Raw genomic sequence first — 26,518 nt, 5'->3', positions numbered from 1 at the left:
CTATCAGAAGTTATGAAGTAATGTTATCAGTATTTAAGCTTATATCTTATAATGGAATGTTAATTTTCATATAAAGGGTGTGTTGATGCCTTGTTTAAATTATGGGATGATGATGTTGTGCATTGTGAAAATCAAAGGTTGTTGTTAGTAATGTAGTTTTCATATAATGCAATATTAATTTTCATATGAAGGTTGTGTTTGTGTATCAGAGGTTATAAAGTTTTTAAAAATATACTTCAAGGTTGTTGTTAATAATTATACAATCGATGGAAATTTTGTATTAACATTTTTGAAAATAATGAATTTATACAATCGATGGAATGAATTTTTGTATTACGTTTTATGATTATTTTTAAGTAATAAGAAAAGATAAATATTGTTATGTTGATTGACAATGTCATCATCACTAGCAATCAAAGTGAATACTTTATTGAACGACATAAAAGATAACAATGAATGTGAATCGAGAAAATTAAATGAAATGTCATTCTAATAAAACGAAAAAAAAACATGGAACTTATTTCTGGGCATTCTTTAGAGGACAATTTCTTTTGTCATGATGAACCATCTGTTCACATGTAGCACATTTTCTCTTAGGTTTCGAGATTTCCTTCTCAATCATCTCTTTTGTAGATTTTAATATGTTCCCACGACTATCGCAGCCTTTGTTACGAATATCTGAATGTCATTAACATCAGATTCTACATCAGGACCAACCACGCCTAAAAGCTTCTTGAAATGATCTGCTCTGGTTGGTAGATCATGATTTGGACAGTCGTCTACGAATTTTTTTTTCAACTTATTCTGTTCTTCGAGGTATAACTTTAACTTAGCTGCATCATGGCTCAGAAAAGACACACAACGGTCAACAGTTGAAAAAATATCAATAGCAGTCATGTCGGAATTAGAATCGTCAAAAGAATTATTGAAGCGTCTTTTCAGTAATTCTGTTGGAATAACATCCCTATGCCAACGTTTCAAAATGTACTTTTCAGGAATTTGTCCGATGCCATAAAACTTAAACACACATAATATGTGTCTGCATAAGATACCTACATGTTCAAAATGCATACAAGTACATTTGAACGAACCATCTTTGGTTGAGTGTGTGACCTGGAAAATATAAGATGATTAGTGAGAATGTTTAAGTTGTAAATTTTTAGTGTTTAAATGCAAATGATAAAATGAAAATTAATGTGAAAAAAAATATACCGTGCATTCAGTATCCCTTATAAGACAATCGTAATTGTATTCCTCATCTTTGTCATCAACACTGACATCATTTGTTTGTCTAATAGTTATGTTCTTTGTTTTCTCCATAACAATAATTGTGTGAACACTGTTGGAAGATATCACATTCTTTTGGAAACAATTATCTTTAGATCTTGATATCTCTTTCTGAACCTGATAAAAAATCTTTCGTGTATATACATTTGAAGCATGAGGTTCATACGGAGTACGGGTAATGAATTTAGGAAAAGTGGTGGCAGTATTAAAATCATTGAGAATTTGGTTATGTCGTTGTCGTTCCATAACTGATTCAAATGTCATCATAAACACGACAAGATAAGAATCGGTTAATGTCGTGGTTTGAAATGACCAATTCTGACTTTCAAACAGCGATGTAGTTCGCATAAGACTAGACATTGGAATGTGCTTGAAAAATGTGGGGATCCAAGATTTTCGCAAACCATACATTGTATTCATCCAAGTGTTATCAGTAATTTTAAACTCCTCCAACATCTGACGCCACACATTCTCGAATTCATGTGGTTCCAGCTTAGAATTCCAAATTATAGAGTGAAAACGCTTTCGAAATTTTTGATTGGTTGTTGCATCTTCAATTGATAAAATCTGTATAAATTCATTCTGTTAGAATATGATAACATGAAGGTAGAATATGAAAAAATAATTGTAGAACCATAACAAAAAGTAAGAGTTAAACTAAGTGATTCTGTCAGAATATGAGATAATTGTAGAATCATAACAAAAAGTAAGACTTAAAGTCACTGATTTTGTTAAATCAATTGATTCTGGTAGAATATGAGATAATGAAGGTAGAATTTTAAAAAATCATTGAAGAATGCTAAGAAAAATTAAGAGTTAATGCAATTGATTATGTTAAAACAAAACATTGTGGTAGAATATGAGAAAATAATTGTAGAATCATACCAAAAAAATAAGAATAATATTCGTTTTATGCATACCTTATTTGGCAACTTCTTCGTTATATGCCACATACATAACCTATGATGTGCCAATGGGAAAACCTTATCTATAGCTTTTTTCAAAGATGGATCTTGATCAGATAAAACCAATTGAGGTTGTTTTCTAAAAGCTTTCGAAAAAGCTCTAAGCAACCATTCATAAGAAACTCCATCTTCTTTACTTAAAAGACCAGCACCAAATGTTACACATTTTTTGTGATTATCGATGCCAGTAAACGGAACAAAAACCATATCATACCTATTTAAAAAATAAAATATTAGTTTACATAACTGAAAATAATGAAATTCTTATTGAAAATTATTAAAGGTTAGAAATACTTATTCATGCTGAATGTGGCATCGAGTGATACAACGTCTCCGAATGAATTGTAATTATACTTTGCTGTTTCGTCAGCCCAGAATAAAGAATTCAATCTCTTGTTCGACACTTTATACTCAAAAGTAAATGATGGGACATTTTTCTTCCTATCATTCATCTTGTCAACAAGGAATTTCACGTCCCTCCCACCTATGTAACAATTAAGATTCCTCCTAGCATTCTTGAAATCAGTAACCAATCCACCTCGAACCGAAGGACCAACCTGAAGAGCACTATACAGTCTATGTGCTTTTACAGGACCAATGTCTTGTTTTGACAAATTATGAATGAAAATTTCTTGGGAATAATCAAGTTTTGTTTTTGAACGAGATAAGTGCATATTGCCCTTGCTAAACAACTCATGATTATGTCGCTCTACAAAATCACTCACGACATATCTAAGAGTACCGAGAATTATTTCTAAAACAACTTTCGCTTTACAATTCCTCCTAAATAAATCTTTCCTTCTTTGAGTCTTTTTATGCTGAATATCTAGAGTATCTAGTTTACTAGTATTCAGATTTCCTTCCCGATTGCACACAAGATGTCTATTTGTAATAATCCCATTTTTCGTTTTTTGGACTCTTCCAAGCCTGACATCAAAACCAGATTCTAATGCATATTTTCTATACATTGTTTCTGCTTCACCATATGAATTAAATTTTGATGAAACTTTTGGTTTGATGTCGTCTAAAACAATCGGAGTCCAATACAAGGTGCCACCAGGAGAAACATAATCATGAGTAACATGTGGTTGTCCTGCTTAAACATAGCAAATACAAAATTATTCTGAAAGAATTATATAAATTTTATTCTGACACAATTTTATTTTTCTATCAAAATTAAAATATACTGAATTGAATTTAGTACCTTCACTGAAATCAATATTACACTCTATATCTTCATGAGTAACATGTGGTTGTCCTGTTTAAAATAGCAAATACATAATCATTCTAAAAGAATTATATAAATATTATTCTCAAAGAATTAACTTTTTTCTGTAAAAACTTCAGTATCCTGAATTGAATTTAGTACCTTCACTGTAATCAATATTAACCTCTATATCTTCATCAACGAAGTGATTTTCGTCTTCATCATTATTTGCATCCTCTGTATGTTCATCAATGAAAATATTAACATTTAACATTAAACATGTTTGTTACAATATAGAATCTAAAATAGAATGAAAAATTAAACAAAATATCAAAAAACTCACCTAAATTAGGATTACTGCTTTCTCCAGTTTGAAATCCGTCATTATATAGTGTATCGTTATCAGGAAAATCGAAATCTTCAATTCCATTGTCATCATCACTAGCCAAATAATGTTCCTCATAAATATGATTATTGACATCTGGTTCTTGATCACCCATTGCTAAGAAATTCCGAGAGTGTTTGTATATGCTTTGTAAGTTGAAAAATTAAAATATTTAAAAATGTCATACAAACTAGATAGGGATGAAAACGGATTCTATGTAAATTAAAAGCCTTGATATTAGGGATCATTGATAAACATAAATGATTCCGATTTGATTTTTTTTAAACATGATAAAGGAAAAAATATTCATACGGTACTATATTCAAATTCCAAATATAAAAAATTCCAACAATATATTATATTAACTGCTTAACAATATTATTATGTATTTTTTTTTAAAAAAAAGTTGCAGAATATTTTATTGACGAAATAATTCTATTAGAATGTTATATAAATATGCAATAAAAAACTCTGCATGTTACCGAAATGAAATAATTCTATCAGAATACTCTAGCAAATATGACTTACAAAACGTATCAATTTTTGTTAACTCGAATCAATGCACGCATTGAAAATCATTATGTAAGAATAATAAATATATATAACTAACAAAAATGTTTACAATTCAAAGTTTTGAAAATTATGTGTGTTGATTTTATGAAACATCAAAAAAATAAAAATGAAGTATAATGAACATTGTTTTTTGACATTATGTTTGAATGAGAACTATAATGTTCTGCTCTGTTATTTTGTTGAAATGATAAACTATATGATCATATAAAACATAAATATAGCAGAAAACACGAACATCTTATTAATTTTAACCATAATAATTAAAGAAAGACACATAGAATTCATCAAACGACATCTTTATTACACTGAACTGAAACTTGATAATACCATATAATTCATCAAAAAATACTTTTATTTTACTGAAATCAAACTAAATAATATCTAAAAACGACCAATTTGATGAAGTTCTTGTAGTTCTATGATTTCTTCAATCCAAAAGGACAATTCATGCTATCATGACCAACTCCAAAGCATGTTTTACATCTTCTTATTTTCTTCACAACTTGATTCACCGGATTCTTGGGATCATTGACATTACCCAAATCCTTCCCGAGATTTTGATCATCGTTTTCCTGGAAGATTATCAGATTTAATACATATGTATATATAAAAACAGTAAAAGGGTGTGTGGGGGACGTTTGAAACAATATCAGGATTATCGTTGACAGATGCTGGTAAATATGTAGCAATACCTAGTTTTGATTTCCAGTATGAACATCCATCGAATGTGTAACACAAATTGATCGGCAGGTTATGGAATCGACAATTGTGATCTGTGTTTGTGGATCAGACGTTAAAATCGATTATATAGAGAAAATTAAATTAAAGATAACTAAATCAATCATAAATCATTGCCTAATATAAAGGGATAAGATTCAGAATAAATAAGGAATTAAAATGAAAGATTACATAATTACCCTCATGGATTAAATAAATTAATTAATAATTTGCTAAATTGTGATTGGTGCATCCATGCACACAATACTTGTTGAAAACATTTGAACCTAACTCTCTCTCTCTCTCTCTCTCCCCCTTTCTCTCTCTCTCTCTCTATATATATATATATATATATATATATATATATATATATATATATATATATATATAGTATTAAATGTGAATGATATATATTGTGTGAGTGTATGACAAGTTTTGGACCATTAGATTTAGATGTGTATATGGCTAAGATTATATGGTATACCATAATTACAATGGAACACAACACACATAAACATTTCTTTTTAATAAGAAATTAAAAATAATTATTATAAAAACATAATTTATATTTTGATTAATTCTTAATAAAGAATGTATTAAATGAATTTCTGTAACCGATTGCAACCACATTTAATTTTTGTAAAAAGAGAAGTTTAATATTATTCGTGCGTTCTTTAAAAATATGATATAATATATTCTGCATATTTAAATTCTTTAAGAATAACTTCATCATTTAGCATGATTAATTTTTTTAATACCATCAATTGGAGTATATTCTTTTACAATGAGTGCTACCTTCGTTCTTGTATTTCAGTTTTGTTTATTATTGTTTGTGTATTCTTTAAGAATATGGTATAGTATAACATATATTATCGAAAATAATAGTTTGAATAAAAAAGTCTGTAACATGATTAATTTGTTATAATTGAAGAATTCTTTGAAAATTCAATAATTCTTGAAGAATACAAGGCCTAAAATTCTTTATGTTTCAACTTTTTTGGATCAATATCCATTAACAGTGACCACAACTAATATTCTTTAGGAATAATATTAACATTCTAGAAAAAAAAAATTAACTACAAATGGTTTGAAGAATAATTTAGCATGGTCTATACAATCAAAAACAGTAGTTAATAAATAACAAAAAAGTAATTAGTATTCTTGCATGCTTGTAACCGAAACCATGATTTAAGGAAAATATACGACTTCATTTTTTGGTTAGTAAATAATTATATTTAAACTTCCAAAATTACCTTTTACTTATTTAATTAATCATTTATTGTTTTTCTAAATTCTCATTGGTTCACACATTCACACAATAATTAAGGTTTATATATAAACCTAACTCATGTATATATATATATATATATATATATATATATATATATATATATATATATATATTGATGCTCAATACAGAACCATAATTAACTAACGAACCAAGGAACCAATCGTGAGCATCGAAAATCATAACGATCAACGGCCAAGGAAATAGATGTACACTTTTACATTTGGCGCATATACACCAGATTATACCAAAAAATCCACATTTTACAAAAAAAACCCACCAATTTTTTTGGTTTAAAATTTTTTTTAGGCCATGTTTTTTATCAAAAAAAAAAGAAAAAAAAAACCCGAATATACCGTTGTTCACGATTTTTTGTACTCTTTCCATAGAGATCCATGATGATATATAAAAAACGAACTTTTTTTTCGAAAAAAAACCCACTTCATTTTATTTAATAAAAAAGTTAAGGTCTATTTTTTATAGAAAAAAATTAATAAATATATCAAAATTCATATTTTTTGTACTTTGTAAACATAGATTCATATTGTGAACTTGTTCAGATTCATATTGTGAACCTCCTCAGATTGACATTGTGTATAATAGTAAATCAGATTCACAGTGTGAATCTGAACTGATCGGAGCTTTTTCAAATTGTGAATGTTAAAATTTGAAATATTTACAGTTTAGATTCACAATGTGAATCTACACTAATCGAGGTTTTTTTTTTTGTGTGTGTGAACCTTCTCAGATTCACAGTCTGCATAATAGTAATTCATATTTACAATGTGAATCTGAACTGTTCGAGATTTTTCATATTGTGAATGTTAAAAATTGAAATATTTACAGTTTAGATTCACAGTGTGAATCTACACTGCTCGAGGGTTTTTTTTATTTTTAACCGGTGTTGATGTTTATTAATAGAGTATAAAAAATTAATATTTTTGGTATAATTAGTTTTTTTTATAAAAAAAAGCTTAAATATTGAAAAAAATAAGTGGGTTTTTTTTCGGAAAAAAAAAGTTCGTTTTTTATATATCATCATGGATCTCTATGGAAAGATGATGAAAAATCGTGAACAACGGTATATTTGAATTTTTTTTCGATAAAAAACTTGGCCTATAAAAAATTTTAAATGAAAAAAATGAAATGAGTTTTTTTATAATCCGGTAGATGTGCGTCCATTATAAAAATTTACAACCTTTTTTTTTTGTCGTTGATCGCTTTAAATTCCAACGCTTTAGATTGGTTCCTTGGTTCCTTGAATAATAATGGTTCTCTATTGAACTTTTTCATATATATATATATATATATATATATATATATATATATATATATATATATATATATATATATATATATATATATATATAAGGAAGAGTTATATGGAAAACAAAAAAACCTTAAAAAAACCCTAAAAATCATAAAAATGCATAAAAAAATACTTAGAGATCATAAATATCTTTTTTTGACATTTTTTACCTAAAAATCGCAGGTTTATTTACAAAATCGCTGAAAAAAATTTGATATTTTTTTGGTTTGTTTTCAAAAAAAAAATTCAACAAATATAAAGAAAAAGCTGCAAAAATTCATAATATAAAATCAAAAAAAGATTTGTGATGTCTAAGTATCTTTTTTTTATGTATTTTTATGATTTTTAGGGTTTCTTGTTTTCCATACAATCTATATATATATATATATATATATATATATATATATATATATATATATATATATATATATATATATATATATATATATAACAATCAAAATAACACAATTTGTAAAATGTCCATAACAATAATAATACAATGACTTTAAATAATATTTTTAGAAAAACAAATAGTTTTGTTTTCAGATAATGTATATGTTTTTAACGATTTTTAATACTAGTTCTTATAAGCCATCAAGCATCATAAATTTGATTATTGTTCAAAATTGCACATCGATTAGTAGGTTTATAAAAATCTTTAAGATTTTGCTCAGAATTATTTATAGATTCTTGAATTCATTGTATTCTTAAAAGAATATCTTTATTAGGGATACAATTTATCAAGATTTTGTTAGACATAATTAAATAATTTAAGCATGAATTTGATTAGCTTGATTATTAAAAACGAGCACTATTTTAACAAAAGTTTGAAATCTTATAGAATTAATAGTTAGAATAACTTGAAATGAAATTATCATGGAGAAATAAATCTAATAACAACAATTGAATAAATACTTTTAGATAATACTTTTTTGAATTAAGCTTGAATTACAATCAATAAATACATCTGGAAAAAGAATTATTTGAAAATCTAGAGACTTTAAACATCTACTAGTAGATACAAAACTCTTGGAGATTTTTTAGAAATGGGTTGAATATTTTTTGGAGAATGAATATTTTTTCTTGCTCCTCTCTACTAAAACATAGTTTCTATTTATAATCATCTTGAAGTCTTCAAAGTTTTCAAATCTTCTAGTGATATTAGCCGTAGAATGAAATATAAATTTTTTTAAATTGTTATCATCACGATCTATTCTAGAGCATAGAATGAAATATAAATTTTTACATGTCGGTTTTGTCCAAATTGCTATCAAACATTTATTTAGACTTGGAATAGATGTTCGTGTTCTCCTTATTTTAAGGGAAGAGACATAAAGATTTTCAAAATTCATTTTTAGCTATGGCTGAAACAAATATTGCTAATGAACCCCATTTGTGATTGGGATACCAAGGATTACAAACAATGTGTGAATAACCATGAAAATTAGCTTGGTACTCTCGATGTCGTTTATCATCTAATTAATGTGTCGGTTAACCACGCACACTCTATTAATCAATGATAATTTACGAACTACCCATTGCCACCCTTTATTAGTCCATACCAGTCTATTGGTTAACCACACACGCTACACCAACGAATTTTATAAAGTGTAATGTGCAATTTCATGGATTAGCATCAAATCACATTTTCCTAAAGTAAGTAAGATTGAGAATTTTATAAAAAAAATTCAGTTACTTTATATATTTCATTATACTTATTAATGAGAATTAAGTGTCTTATCAAACCCGTTCGACTAACGACCCTCCACTAGTCAAGGGAGTTATGGATAAGAGTGGGTACCCAATGGCAGTTATTTTATAGGTCACTTCCTTAAACTCTCCTTATAGACCAGCTTCGTGAATGATGCTTACTAACGGTAAGACTGAAATTTCTTTTATATATATATATATATATATATATATATATATATATATATTAACTTTTAATTTTATAATATATATAAGGGTGTATTTTAAACATTTAAAATATTTGGCTTCTTAAATTTAAAATTTTCAAAATTAAACTATTTAATTAAATTTTAAATTTTAAAACCAAGGGTGTATTTTTGAATCTTTTTAAAAATACTAGGTTAAATTTTTAATAATTAAATTAACAAATTAATTTTATCTTTATCAAAAACTTTAACCCAATCATGAATTCATGATAAGGATACAAAATTACTGATTAAAATATCCAATTTTAAACAATTAAAAACGAATTTAATGTAATTATCCTAATCAATCCATGAGACAATTATCAAAACAGAAAATCTAGGATCTGGCAGTGCAACTCGTCAAGTTGGGCAAGGCAATTACCACGTCGAGTTGCATGTCAACTTGTTGAGTTCAAAGATCAAATCGGAGAGTTCAATGAAAAAAAGACGATGTTGTTCCCTTCTCCTTTGAACAATTCACAATTACATCATATTCAACAAAAAAACTAATACTAGACTATGATACCACTGATGGGTTTTGAGCATAATAACAATTCCTATGTATGCATGCAACTCTAATGCTTTGGATCTACGTTTTCTCTAATTGAACATGAAAACTCAAAAACCAAAGGAGAAACCCCAGGAAGTGTCTATAATTTTATAAATCTATATACAACTAGGGTTTGGTTACATACCTTGATTGTTATGTTGTAATAACAATGATTCCCTTGTAGATATTGAAGCTTGAGAGCTTAGTGTCACAAGTGTAACACCTCTAATGGCTCACAAACACACAATGCAAGATAATGATATGAGAGAGGAGGAGGAGATCAAATTTTTGGCTCTTGCTTCTTCTAAAGAGTGGCCAAAAATCCAAGGCTTAAGGACTCTATTTATAGTGCACCAAATATGTTATGGATAACCCTAATCTCAATTATGGTAATTATCTACCTAATTTGATTATCCATATATGACAACATATTCTAGAAACTCTAGAATAATCTTTCATATATACATTAAAATCGGTCACCCTTACCCTAGGAAGGTTTTGGACCCTTTTTCTCAACTATTGAGCAATTTCACTTTTAGTCCCTACACTTTTAATTAATTCCTTTAATCCCAAATTAATTCTAAATTAATTTCTGATTAAATATTAATTAATAATATGATTGCTAATTAATATATTATTTCCATAACATATTAATAAATCATTTATTCCAATTTATTAATCAAATAAATAAATCTTTCCTCTTCCTCTATTAATCATCCTATCTAGTTACATGTGTGAAGGCAACCCAAAAGGACCATGCCACTATCAATTCAAGTACATACCAATTATGTTTATGGGCTTAGACACCTAATCCAACAGGTCAAACTTGGTCGAAAAGTCAAAGATCAAAACGGTCAATGAAAGTCAACGGTCAATAGGCACTCACAACGTGACCATCTTTGGTCTACGTCATGAGCCACTACAAGACAATATAATCGAGTCTTGCAACCCTCACGAAATGACATGCATCTTCCTCAGGTCGTGAGAACCGTCTGTACGCCATTTTGATCCAAAAAAACTCTTAATCCGTTAAGCCTCTAATCCAACTGTTCCAAGAGGCTTCCTAACACCCCAATGATCATAAAAAAAAAACAATGCTTTAAGGTCTTGTATGTCTAATACAAGATATGAGCTAAAAATGAGTCATTCATGGAGAAAAAGATGATAAATTCTCATGCATGAAATCCAACGACACTCAAACTTTAGATCCATGATATATAAGCATCTAGGGACCTTAGAGACCTATAAAGTTGTCACAACTGGAAATTTTGTGTCATGTAATCCATACATTCAAGCTAATGTGAATCAAAAACTTCAATCAAATACATCATACTAGTACTACAAATAGTCATCAAACAATTGGAAACCCTAAAAGTCCTTGTTAAGTCCATTTTGGACTAGGACTCCCTTATTGGATCCAAATGGACCAATAAGCTTCCAATTAGACTATCATGGGCTTAGAACCCTAATTGGGCTCTAATTGGACCCACACTAATTTATTTCAACATTTTGGGCCATGTTGGGCCTAGAATGAAATAAATCACAAGCTTTGATCCATAATTTAACCTAACCTAGCTTAATAAAGCATAAAAATCACAATTTTATTTTATAAGGCCAATGAACACCCAAGATTAACTCTAATAGTGGGCTTAGGGGCAAAGGCCCAATTTTTTTTCTTTCCCTCCCAAAAATCTCGGCCCAAGGCCCAAATCTAAGAAGATAAGGAAGAGTTGACTTGTTGTGCCACATCATTATTGTCCATAGGATTTCCATGCAAGATATCTCATTCTTCCATGCAAGTATCACTTCAAAGATCACCTCACTTCTTCCTCTCTCTCACTCTCGGCCACTAGCACACACACACCACAAAAATATCTCAAACTCTCTCTAGATCACTCAAGAACACTCCTTCCTTCCCTCTCCAAAAATATCGAAAATTAGGGACTTTCAAGAGGATCTTGCAAGTTAATCATCATCTAAGGTAAGATTATGCTTGGATCTATGGTTTAGATTCTTTTTGTTATCAAAATCCCTTCCTAATCTATGCAAAAATCGTGATCTTGCACCCTAGAACCATCTCAAACTCGAGATCTACCAAGGAAAGGTGCTAAGGCCAAAAATCATCAAGTTTTCCTCCATCTTTTCTTCCAAAAACCGAAACCACACCCAAGGTGAGCTTCATACCCCCTATTTTCTGTTTTTATGAGTTTTGTGGGGGAGGGGGGAATACAAGTGAAAGTGTAGATCTATATGTGTTTTGTATGCCTTGTATGATTTCCATGCTTATATGTATGCATTTGTGTGTTATAATGTTGGATCTAGCCATAAAACCCCTCAAAACCGAGATACATCTTGTGTTAAATGATTTTAGCTTCAAACATATTTCTAAATACAAAGTGTTTCAAGAAAAGTGGTTAAGTAGTTTAGTAACAATTTTCTTTGGGCTAAAAACCCAAATTTTGGGCCTAAAATGTGAAAAATACAAAATTAAGGGTCCAAATGGACATACCACGAATTCTGATGGATGAGGTGTGCCAAAACAGTTTCCATAAAATAATTTCTGGAAATTTACTCATTTAGAGGATTAAAAACATAAATTTCAAGCTTAATGGGCTAAAAATGACATTTTCGGCCCAATGAGGCCCATTATGCGAGATTTTCTGTTTTGGAGGGCCAAAACTGTATTTTTCTGTAAAACAGTGGACTATAAGTGTTCCAAATCCTATTCAAAGGTTTAAAATGCTTTTTAAATTTAAAAAGGACCAAAATTGCAAAAATATTACAATTTGGGCCAAAATTGTCAAAGTTGCGAAAAGAAGGGTTATAACCGAGAAAACTGAAATTTCAGGGACTCAAACTGTTTTCATTGAAAAATATGCAGAAAAATATTAATTTCAATAATTTTTGGTGTTAAAATGTCAAGAAAATCGATTCAAGGACCAAACCGGAAATTATTTTACAAAAGGGGTTGAAAAAGTAAATTTTACAATCAATGAGGGGCTGAAACAGAAAACTTTCAAGGCTATTTCAATACATGCAAACAATGGTACCACGACTATCGATGAAATACAATACATTACAATACCAAAAGTCGTTGTTAAACGAATTGGCTCGGTCTCGAGCCAATAGAAATCTACAATTACTAACACTACGACACTACGATACTACGACTCATACAAGTAACGTTTGGTAATACATTATACATGCGAGTGTGCACAGACGTCTACGCACCATCTTTGGGCCCCAAAAGTGTAAAATCTTGTTCGTTGAGCCTAGCTAGCCCAATGACCTGATCTTAAGGCCCGAAGACATTTTTTTTTACGGGGTGTTGGGTTTTACCGATCCGACACAACGTAAATGGACTTTCAATGGCTTGTATACTACTGGTCCCCAAGGGTCCTTTGGTGTAGCTAGTAAAGTCTACATTTCATGCGAGGCGGGTCGGGGACCCCTCGTACATTTTTATCCCCAACCGGTTAATGGAGTCACCGGGGTCTTCGTGACCTCTTTCTCTTCGGATGTGGGACTACACATAGTCAGGGCGATTGGATAACGTGATTAGTACGGACAACGCCTTCGGGATCGTTAGTATAGCTATAAACTGGGCGTTTGTGTAATGCGGGTTTGTAGTAATTAATCATGCTAAAAAATAATCCAACGTCGCCTGGGACTGACACTATACGCTATGCAATGGTTTCAATGTAACTTCATGTAATACAAGAAATTAGGAAAACATCGGGTTTTCCTAGGGTTTTTCAATACATACATATTCAAAATGCATACAATCTTAACGAACAATTTTTTTTTAAGTATAGAAACAAACAAGCATACCTATGGATCTTCACAACATTTTCAAAAGCTTTTCTTTTCAGAAAATATCGGATTTTCTGGTGGTTTTCAAACAATACAAAACATTGGATTTCAAACACTACTTATGAACTCACCAACATTTCATATGTTGACGCTTTTCAAAATACTTGTATTCTCAGGGAACCAGTGAACCAAAGGAAAACATATTCAGTGACGGATGCAGTTTATTTATGTATGAACCGAACAATTTAATTTTTGGAAATGTAATGGTTGAGACAATGTAATGAATGTAAACACTATCAGTTGTAATATTCAAATGTTGGTGATGAATGATGTTATGTTTCATGTATATTCATTGTGATGGTATTCAATTGAGTCACGACAGCCCCCGGACGTTTCCGCCGTCTGGTTCGGGGGTGTGACAAAAGTTGTTAACTTTATGGAATCCCAACACTCCAATTCATAAGATCTTGGATGAATATGCAAAAAACCTTAGACCTAGCAACAAGGAAACATAAAGCTAGGATCTTGATTACTCACATTGGTCCGGAAGTGTAGCTAAAGGTTGCAAATGAAGCTTACAAGCTGTAACTATGATTCCATAATGATCTCTTCCTCTTCAAACCATCAAAAAACCAAAAGCTCAAGAAACACAAAGAGATGACAGGGTTAGGGTTTTACTAAGTTTAGGGATGAAGGAGGCTGGTTTAGAACCCTAGAATGAAGTTTATGGGGTTTAAATAAGACGTAAATCCTAAGATCATGGGCTTGGGCTGCAGCGAACCTCACATCATGAGCTCTTAATGCTCTCGCCATGAGCCCAATCCCAGATGAAATCCTCGTGCATCCTTTCTCACGTTGTGATCCTTCTTGCCTCACGTCATGAGGACCCTTTTTTTTCCAAAAGTCCAACCTTTTGACTCTGAAACCGTAATTCGATTCATCCAAGAAAACGGGTGTTACACATTCCAAACTTTATCGTTTCTGAAACCAAGTCTGCTAAGTTCAATTTACCTTTACCATCATATCATCACATCTGTCAACATCACTCCACATTTACAACCTAAGGTTCTTTATGTAGATATCTTTAATATCCCAATTTACTTATCCAAATATCCCTTTCCAACTCAATCCTCAAAAAACTTCATGATTATATAAGGTCACAATGAGGGCTATGTGTTTGTTGTGATAAGAACACCATAATACTGCAAGCAAACAATATTCATATGCTCCTTACTTCATCATTCCACTTCCCGATCACAACTTTCACTAAATCCATTTCTCCATTCTTCTAATTATATTCTATATATAAGGATTTAGAAGTTCACCTTTCTATACATTCTTTGTTCATTCTATCAGTTTCCATCAATTCGAGATCCCCATATTCATGATTTTATAGCTAGTACATTAACAATATGTACTTCTATACTAGTTCTTCAAATTAAAGAATCATATGCTCAGAAAATTTCAGATCTTCTCTTTCTCACTTGTCACATATTTCATGAACTAATATGACTCCGCAGTTCCCTTTTTACTATCTTTTATTACTTATCATAAAATTCAATGCTAACTTTCCACTATGCTCATATCACGACACTAATTGCACCCGTGTTTTATCTTCTACTCACATTTACTTTTCTCAAAAACTTTTCATAATTAAGGGTATCACTGCCACATTAGATAGTATAGGAGTTCTTTCAAACCCCTTTTTTTACATAACACATTTTGAGGAGTTATTTCTACCACTAAATACATATTGGCAAGACCTCCAAAACGTCCACAGGTCCAACTCTCTATTCAAGTTCAACCTTACCACAAAACAATCTACTTTTTTGTTTATCTTAACAACTTTTTATCACTATTAAATATCCATTGCAAATTCTATTGAATACATCAGTCAGCCATCAACTCCATTTAATTCTAGCTATAGACTTTACTGTCTAATAAGTTCTAGTCGTTCAACACAATTATCTTTTACACCAATTCATCCAAACCTTGAGCAACTATCTCGTACAACTGAGTACTAATAAAATTCTAGTGATTAATAATCATCCGACTTGCTACATTTCTAATCTTTAGGGATAAAATAGTCTAATAACGATCCATTAACGAAATTATATATTTTCTGAATTTATAACTATGCCGTGGTAATCATGCCACCACGTCGTGATACCATTCCATTCTAACATTATACTTTCATTTTTTGTGTCGTTTTCACTCACTACCGCATCACGGTTCAAAGTGTGTTTCCCTTAGTTTTCACAATACATAACCACGTCGTGGCATTACCCCAACCACACCGCGTTTTTCACATTTAGTCATAACATTGTACTTATAACCGTGTTGTGACTACTCACTGTCTGCATCGTGGTTAGAAACGTAAATTACTATTATATTCAACTAACAACATCACACATCTCTAATTACCACACCACATATTTTGCTACAAGTTTTATGTTTCTCCACACTACAAAGATCTTGCAACATACACCGCAACACCACGACATCTCCTACCGCAATATATATGTGAAGTTCACTACCACGTGCAACGTAACGTCCATCATGAAGTTATTTATACAAATTTGTGTGTGTGTGTGTATATATATATATATATATATATATATATATATATATATATATATAAAATCGTACATCACAACTTGTACCACTCCACGTCTCGCAACATTTTCCACTTCATGCACTGCAACAGGCACCATAACAGGCGCCACAACATGCACCACAACCTTCTTTGCAATGTCCATCACGACAATTATGTCTACCAAGTATAGTCAAATAATAACATTCTACCATCTAATTTAAGACTAGGAATCTACTACAAGATACCTAATTAACTTAAATCACGGCTCTGATACCAAGTTGTAACACCCTGTTTTTCACATATACAACTGATATTGCAAAGTATAAAGTATACGTGGCCTCTTTAACTGCTAGTTTCTAGCTAAAGAGCCCAACTTTAGTACCCTTGTTTTTTCGGCTAAACTTCTTTTTACACTACAAAATTCTTGGCGGGTAAGCTTGTGTTTTATTCTTTAAGTATTATAACGAGTGGGAATTGAATTGTTAGGTGAAAGGTTTTCAAGATCGGTATCCTACATACGATCATTTTTGGGTTTGCAAGATCGGGATCGGGATCTTAAAATCCCATAAAATAAAACATAATTTTAACTTATAGTTTTAAAACATGAAAAATATCTCAAAGATTAAGTTTTCTGTATCAAAAGTATAAAAATTTCAAAACATTAGTCAGAAATCACAACACGAAATGATAACTAGTAAATAGGTAAAGGGTAAAAGATATAAAGTGATAAATTCTTTTTTTTTCAATAAATCAAGGGAAGGTAGGATAGCAATCAGATCCCAATTCTACGATCTTACCTACGATGTTATCTTCAATCCTACCCAAAATACGATTTGTATATGACCCAAATCGTTTTTAATACCTAAGGTCATAGGATTGTACGATTCCTCCATTTTACGAGAGTCACTAAGTTTTTCCATCTATTATTTTAAGTTATTAAACTTTGTCTTTTATTTCATAAAAACAATTAAAATTAGTTTCTATATGGGAGGAGGGAGTCATGGTAAATTGGGAACAATGTACTATTATTACCTCCAAGACACCACTCCCTCTTGAGTGAGTTGAGAGGGTTGGGAGTGGTGGGTTGTTTATGTGGTTTCACTAACACACTTCATCCTGTTTCTCTCTCTACATATACTTTCTCCCTCTCTCTTTCTTTCTCTCTCTCTCTCTCTTTATATATATATATATATATATATATATATATATATATATATATATCCCTCTTTCTGTTTCTCTCTTTCTCTCTTCCTTTTTCTCTTTCTCCCTTTGTATCCATCCCTCTCTCTCTCTCTCTCTCTCTCTTTCTCTTATACTATGTGTTATATGACATGTACCTTAGTTTTCGGATGGGTTTTATAGGTTACAAAATCAATGTGCTTGTGGAATTTCACTTAACACTTCTGGGCACATGAAACTAAAGATGTATGTCATAATACTTTGAATGTAACATACAATGAACAACAAAACTAACATGAACCCTAATGAAACTCTAGTATAATCAAAATACAAGAATTTGTTATAGTAAACAAATCACTTCAATACCTTACAGTTATTGATCTTGTAAAGCTTAGCACCAAAGGATGATGCCTCTAATGGTTCGTATCCAAACCATAGAACTAGAAGACAAGAGAGGAGAGAGGAGGATGAGAATGAGAAATCAAAATTCTCTAGTTGAGGAAGAGCAAGAAAATAGCTGACCCAAGGGTCCTATTTATAACTATCCAAAAACCCTATAAACCCTAAATTTGAACATATAATAATATATTTCAAATCACGTAATTATCTAGTTTCCTAATTATCATTTGGAGGCTTATAGAAACTCTAATTGGGTCCTTAAAATTGTCTATATAATGAAGATTTCTAGATCCTCTCATTTGTTCAACTATTGAACAATTCCAACTCATCATCGAACCTTTAATTAATTCCAATTAATCTTGAATTAATTCTAGATTAATTATGATAATTAATTAATTAATTATTATTGGTTTCATATTAGTTTATTAATCATATAAATTAACAAATATGTTATTTAACTATTAATTTATTAATCACATAATAAATTAACAAATCAACTATCTACTTCCAATTAATATATTAATCATATAATATATTTACAAAATCATTTATTACAATTTATTAATCATATAATAAACTAATAAATTTATCCTCTCGCTAGAAATGTCATTCTGACCAAGTTCTAGTTATGAGGGTAACCCAAAAAGGACTTAGCTTTTAATTAGAAGAATGTACAAATTTAGTTATGAGTTTACACACCTTAATCCAGCAGTCTCCCACTTGGATAAGTTTATAACTACAATTACAAGTATAGCCTTGAACCAAATAGCAAAGGGTGCTTTCCAAAGCCACTTTCGAACTCTAATCCAAATCAAACGTTGGCCATAAGATAATGATCAACTATTACTTAGTTCTACAAGATATCATATGAATTGAGTCGTGGATTAAAAGATTAACCTCATGTTTATATTTTTTTTATCGATTTCCCGATTTGTGATCAAATTCAGACTACAAAATTGAACACATCAATTTAATCCGGAACAGGCCTAATTCTTACAAATCAACGAGGGGCCAAAAGATATCGCTTTTCCTGTTAAGGAAAAAGGAACGAATAAACTTTGACTACATAACTGTAACCTTTACTCATCCAATTGTACATGGAACTACAATTTATAACATCAATTTACTGATGTGTTTACACAATTCCAATGCATAATTGACTTGCAAATCACAACTTGTGTATCTATGTTTGAAGAATAGAAGATATTATCGTCTTAGAATTGCTCATGATAAAATCCATGAAGTAATCTCTAAGTGTGGGTTTATCCAATACTTAAAATCTTATTTCCAAGTAATCATGAACATTGCAACATTCTGTATGCAACGTCCAATCCCTATGGACAATCTACAAACAATTTATGATAGTCTTAGTTCACTACTTACTTCCAAAATTATGAATGATTGTGGAATGCTAAATAATACTTAAGTTAATCAGGGAAGTAAAACATACAAAGTGAAACACAATAATAAACTAATTGACTATGGTATCATACCTATTGAATATTAATAAACCCCTATTATTTAATCACCATAACAATTACGAAATTATTCATTGTATAATGTTTCGAGTAATCAACTAACCACTTGAATTAAAAAACATCAGTCATGCCATGTTAAAAACATGCATACTACGCCTCTCGATGGTACTTCCTTTGTGAACAGATTGACCGAACATTACCCCAATGATGCTCATTTCATAATTCCAAATTGTTATTACTTATCTAAAATGTAGCGGAATTTCATCTTCACATGCATTGACCTTCTGTGATGTAAAGGTTCTAAAGTCACAGAGACTGAGCCTTCAATATTACAAAATGTTCCACTATAACTTGTTACTTGAAACAATTCCATGGTTATGAAGTCTCATATTCAAGGACACTCCTTGAACATTTCTCTTGCATTAAAGTTTCCAACTCACATGTAGATTCTACAAGCATATCCCATTATGAAAACATTTATATATTCTCATATAACCATCAATTCTAACATAGAATCATCTCAATCCAAAACATGTCATTAAGGACTATCCTAATAATATCATACTTCTAACTGTCCACAAGCAACCATCTTTGGTAAACTAAGAATGTTCTTGACAGTTGTTTAAAAACCTTACTCATAAGATTCTAATCCCATTCTCACAATTATAAATACATTTTAAAAGTTAGAATAAGTGAATATTATAGAATATGTGATCGATCTATATCTAGAGCATATGGGACTCGATTCATTATGTCCTATATAAAGATTTGATATTTGTTCAATCTATTGCTATAATATTTCTATATATAGAATCACCAATGTTGAAACATTTCAACATGATATATATATATATATATATATATATATATATATATATATATATATATATATATATATATATATATATATCTTTGAGTAAGTTCTATTAAACCATACAATCTAAACCTTTAGATTTAAAATGAAGTATGAGTGCCCTCTCTCTTAAGTCCATATAGCGAAACAGAACCCAAACTTTGCAATCGGAAAAAATAGAGACATCGTTTCCTATAAACAGTAATGTCAACATGAAATATTAGCATAACAATTATGCTCCCACTAGCTTCAACATGTACCCAAAAATCAACTGGACTTCTACAAATCAATACCCTTAGACTTTCATACATAAGTGTAGATTTCTGTTATGTGATACTTCTATAAGTCTCTAATTAGACTTCTAGAAATCAATACGCTTAGTTGGATTTTGTGTGTGTGTGTATACACACACACACACACACACACACACACATATATATATATATATATATATATATATATATATATATATATATATATATATATATGTGTGTGTGTGTGTGTGTGTGTGTTTGTTTTTGTGAGTGTGTGTGTTTATGTTTGTGAGTGTGTATGTGTGTGTTTTTGTTTAAACCCTTTCAAAACTTATAAATACATGTCTTGAAATTTCAAATAGTTACTTGTCATTCATCACAATTTGAAATATGAAGGGGGATGTCGTAATCATATTGTGAGTTTGAGAATGCAACTAACATAACCATTATCAATATTGATCTTTATCAGATCTTTAAGATCTATCAGCGAAAGTATTTCCTCAAAACCATATTCATGACTTAGAGCGAAACCTTTGCTACAAATATTTCAAGGTGCATATGCTTCTATCCATGTGAATCTATCATTACCAACGTATAGTAATAAGACATGTTTTAGGGCAAAGAAAATTCTAATTCAGTTTTACTTTGTAGAATGAACTTTTCTATTTGTAATTTCTTGCCTTTTGGTAGCTCAATGGCCTACCAGTTCTTCCATGCTATTTGTAGCTCACATATATCGATCAATATACTTTCACTGACCAACGTGCTTTGCTTTTGCAGTTAAACGCAGAACATATAACTCAAATACATTTCCAACTTAACTAAAAATGAATAGAAATAATAATATGTCAAACACAACAGGTTATCAACATCACGTCGCATGCTAGTGATAACTAGAAGGATCATTGTTGGTTGACTCTTGCGAGCTCAAGGTCAACATGAATCCTATTGAATTCTTGACATATGAATTTTCTCTTGAGGAACATTCCTTGACAAGCTAAAACAAATATTCAAATCTTCGTACAGATTCTTGACAAGAAAACACTTCATAGAATAGAACTCAATTTATCTTTTGTTTCTCGGTTAACGAAAGATCACAATTCTAATCATAAATGTGTTGGAGTAAGGAAATCATTCTTACTCCATATATATTTCGAGGTTTTATCTGTTGGATTAGGTGGCAAAGCCCATAACTATAACTGGTATGTACTTGACCCGAGAGTAGCATGGTCCTTTTGGGTTGCATTCACCAGAACAATCTGATAGGATGGATATTTGAGAAAGAGGTTATTAATGATTTACTAATATATTATATGTATAATATATTAATAGTGAAATTACATTATTTAATTAGTATTGATCAAGAATTTATTTGGAATTAATTTAGTGATCAACAGAAACCAATTAAATTAACGGAGACTGATTATGTAAATCAGTGATACATATGGTTTAGGCTATTGATCCATGATGGACTAAGTTTATGTGAGAGTCCATGAAGAGTTAGGTTATATGAGTTATTGGGTCATAAGCCTAAGTTTAAGAACTAGGGTTTACATATGACTCTTGGAATTTTACACTATATATGTATTTCCCTAAACCCTAAAATCGGCACTTGTGTGTTCTAAGTAGGACCTAGTCGATTTTGTGTCTCCAAAACTCTCTATCAAGTCCTCCAATTGTTCATGGTGTCTTGTGATTCCATTATAGGTGCCACATTTGAGGCACTAAGCTCCTAAAGGCCAAATACAACAAGCTACAACAAAGATGTAATCTTCTTACTAGTTTTATGATTCAAATATCAAATTGTATGCTACTTTTAGGCTTTATGCTTTGGATAATTTTATTGCGTGGATAATTCTTACTAGAGAAAACATAGATACAAAGCATTAGGGTTGTATGTGCACCATTGGGATGTTAGAGTATATAAAACCCAACAGTGGTATCAAAGCCATGGGTAGTTTTATGTTATATAAATGTATTGGTTATTTGTTCAAAGCTGAAAAAAAATTGAAAAACCGTTGTCAGAACACGGGACTTGACGAGTCCTATGATCTAACTCAACGACTCAAGCACAAATCAAGCCAACTCAACGAGTCCAGTATTTGACTCGACAAGTTGGATATGTTGTTTGCCGTTTTGTTGGGTTTTTTTGGCCATAATTGGATTTGGATCATTACCTTAAACTGTTTTGTATCATAAAATATGATTTTTCTGATATGGTAATGATTATCCCATCTAATTAAAAGATAATTTTCAAATTTTAAGATAATTGCTAGTTTATATGATATACCAATTATTAGTATTCTTTGATTTGAAGTTGTCTTGGTATAAGAGTTGCATTAGGTCAAATTGGTAAATGATAAAGAATGTATAATTATTTTTATTAGTTTTAAATTTGATCTAAATGTTTTGAAAAGTTACAAAACTTGTCATCAAGTTTTGGAACTCAAAAGTTTTTTTTTTGTAAAGGAGTTACAAAATTTGTCATCAAGTTTGAAATCCAAAAGTTTTTCAAGAGTTACAAAACTTGCCCTCAATTTTTGAAAGTTGAAAAGTCTCATTTATGAAACATTAAATCTCTTTTAATTGAAAGGTTTCAAAATATGCAACTCTTAGGTTCATAACTTAAAATTTAATTAAATAGTTTTTAATTTTGAATTTTTATATTTAGAGCCTTGATGTTTTTGAAAAGTTCAAATTACCTCTTATGGATTTTATTAAGTTAATTAAATGTTTAATTAAAAGAGATGATTAATAAAATACATAATAACATGGTTTAAGTTTAATTAAATTAAGAGTATAATTTATTAATAGATTAAACCATCAAGTATTTTAAATGTCTAAAATACACCCTTATACTATATAAAATTAAAAGTTTAATATATTATATATGTATAAGTAAAAGGTCAGTATTACCGTTACTAGGCCTCATTCACAAAGCTGGTCTATACGGGGTGTTTAAGGAAATTGCCTATAGAATGGCGATTGAAAGGGTATACACTCTTACCCATCGCACTCTTGACTGGTGGATGGTCGTTAGCCGAACAGGTAGGATAGGACACAAACTTCAATAAAAAGTTTAATGAAATAACGTAACTAAATATTTTTTTAAATTCCTTAATCTTAGTTACTTTAGGAAAATGTGAATTTGGTGTTAATCCATGAAATTGCACTTTGCACCTTGCCAAGTTGTTAGTGCAGTGTGTGTGGTTAACCGGCACACTAACTTGGACTAACAAGGATGGAAAAGGGTAGCTCGATGTTTGTCGTAAATCAATGGAGTGTGTGTGGTTAATCAGCACATTCATTAGGTGATAAATGACATCGAGAGTACCAAGCACATTTGCATGGTTATTCTCACCTTGTTTGTGATCCTCGGTATCCCAGTCACAAACTTGAAGGGCATAATCGAGATTAAACATGTCATTAAAAAGTTCAATGAATCTCAAAAGAATGTAGGAATTTCAATTAATTTAAAACCTAATGTTCATTTTTGTTTTTCGTGGTGGCAATTGGTAAATCGTCATTTACCTACTTTTAAATATTTTACAATTGGATTATGGCATCCCTTTTATGAATTGTAGAATATTCTGTTGGGTCCTAGCCTTAATATTTCATTTGTGTGTTATATTAAGGACTTAAATCAACTAAACATGAATTTCTCCCTTGTAGATGTCTAGTTTTGACAACTATCGTCTTCCCAAATCTTTTGGAAAAAGCTTTCCTCATGAAGATGATGTCCACAATTGGATCGTGGAAATGAAAATCATGCTTCACTTTCTCCACCTCCTCCAATAATTCTCCCTGACCCAGATGTTCGAAGACTTGAAAAGTTTAAGGTCACTCAAACCCTATTGGCAAGCAAACACCAAGATGGAAGGTATGTGTGTGCACATGTCTTGGAGAAGAAGTCGCACATTGATAGGTTAAGAATGTTATGAGTCGTTGTGTCAAGGAAGTTGGTTGTTAACTTGGTTCTTCAATCACTTCCTGAGTCATATAGTGAGTTCATTAAAGATTAGTATATGACAGACCGCGGGTTGACCCTTATTGATCTTACCGATTTGCTATTGTTGCTGAATCAACAATGATTTGACGCACTGGTAATGAAAATTTGGTTGGAAGATCTACTTCCCAAACTTCCATTGACATTGGCAATGGCAACATTGGAAGTCCATAAAAGTCTTCTCTTCCCAATGGAAAGGGATTGGCCATGGTCAAGCTGTTTGACCAAATGGTAAAGAAAAAGGCTAAGTCTAAGATTGCCCCATGTACCATTCCAAAAGAATCTGTTTGTTTCTACTGCCAAGAGAAGGGGCATTGGTTGCGAAGCTGTCGTATCTACCTAAAGGACCACAAGGATGGTAAAGTCAAAATGTTTGACTCTGCTTCAGGTAAGTCCACTATCTAAATCTATTAAGTTCCTATTTGTAGATTCTTAATACATAATGTGATGAGATCACATTTTGATGTTTATAGGATCGATGAAAAGCAAAAGTAAACTTAAAGGAAAAGCATGATTAATCTGATTGCGAAGAGATGGATTTTGATCGCATGGTTCGATGATTGGATTTTTGAGCTCCTACTTAGGAGTTATGATAGATTGCTTAGAAATATGTAGTAACATAGTTTTCATTTGTAATTGTATTGTAAGGACAAGTTTTTCCACATCTTATAAATAAACAAATTTTTTGATTTTATCTTATTTTATATTTCCTTTCAATGACATTTGTGAAAATTGATGTTTGTATGTTTCTATTGTTAGCAATGTTGAAAATGGATTTGATTCTTTCCTTTGTAGTAGTATCAAGAATTTACCAAATAAGGAAAGATTCTCATCACCCAAGTTTCAATTGGATATAAACTTGGAATCATGCAACTTGTGTTGCATGATGAATGAAAACGTTCATCTTTGGTAAATTAAGGCTAATTCCTTTTTCACATGCATTCGTGAGTCAAGTGAAGGACTTTGGAATCTAGTATAAATTCTTATGTATGGTCCAGGTCCACCACCAAGAACGATAAGATTATTCATCATGATTTACTAAAGTTAGTAAATATGGTTACACTTACAAGATTAAGTGTAATTTTGAATCATTGAAAAAGTTTCAATGTATAGCAAAACGAATAAGAAGAATCAATTAGGCAGAAAGATAAAAGTTTATCTAATCTGAAAGGAAATGAGAGTACTTTAGTATCATATTTTATGATTATCTTAATGATTATGAAAACCATATCACAATTGATCCTTTAAGGACACCTTAGTGCATTTGTATGGCTAAGAAGAGGAATCAGGAATTATTGAAATGGTTAAATCAATTAACGTCAGTCATACTTCGTTCCAAAATCGAGTCTTAGAGTCATACTTCAAGATTGTGACTTGAGTGACATATCTTAAGTAGGTTTATAACATATCACGAAATATGGAATAGAAATTTTTTCTAACTCTTGCATATTTCAAATTGGTAGTTGTGATGTTTTAGCTAAAACAAAGACCAACTAAGACCAATTATATGAAGTGTCATTATTGATAAGAATCCATACTAACTCTTGAATATTTGTGTGTCAATGAATGTTTCTTGACAAGAGAATCTTATATGTCAAGAGGCTAGTGGGAGTCTTAAAGATCTTGAAAAGTTTCAAGAACTAATCAAGAATAAACCTATAGTTTATCACTAGCACACAACTTGAGGTTTGTAACCTATCGTGCTGACATATTCTTGTTTCTATG

General features: G+C 30.7%; 1 protein-coding gene across 1 annotated transcript; it reads right to left on the bottom strand.

Moving 5' to 3' along the window:
- Positions 1–636: 636 nt before the first annotated feature.
- LOC111883715 (protein FAR1-RELATED SEQUENCE 5-like) lies at positions 637–3,959 on the bottom strand. The gene is made up of 7 exons (XM_052765745.1): positions 3,803–3,959; positions 3,622–3,696; positions 3,457–3,510; positions 2,547–3,345; positions 2,208–2,466; positions 1,213–1,869; positions 637–1,113 (listed from the first exon to the last, which is right to left on the bottom strand). Exons 1-7 carry the CDS (start codon positions 3,957–3,959, stop codon positions 637–639), a joined length of 2,478 nt encoding a protein of 825 aa, XP_052621705.1.
- Positions 3,960–26,518: the final 22,559 nt, after the last annotated feature.

Source organism: Lactuca sativa, chromosome 7, assembly GCF_002870075.4.
Source record: "Lactuca sativa cultivar Salinas chromosome 7, Lsat_Salinas_v11, whole genome shotgun sequence".
Classification (NCBI taxonomy): Eukaryota; Viridiplantae; Streptophyta; class Magnoliopsida; order Asterales; family Asteraceae; genus Lactuca; species Lactuca sativa.
The sequence above is the reverse complement of the archived record's forward strand: the minus strand, read 5'-3'. Positions and strand labels throughout refer to the sequence as shown.

Excerpts from the sequence above, each read along its gene's own strand:
- LOC111883715 (XM_052765745.1), bottom strand. The coding sequence starts at position 3,959 with ATGGGTGATCAAGAACCAGATGTCAATAATCATATTTATGAGGAACAT. Across the intron at positions 3,346-3,456 it reads TAATATTGATTTCAGTGAAG|GACAACCACATGTTACTCAT; the intron begins GTACTAAATTCA and ends ATGTTTAAGCAG. Across the intron at positions 1,114-1,212 it reads TAAGGGATACTGAATGCACG|GTCACACACTCAACCAAAGA; the intron begins GTATATTTTTTT and ends TATATTTTCCAG.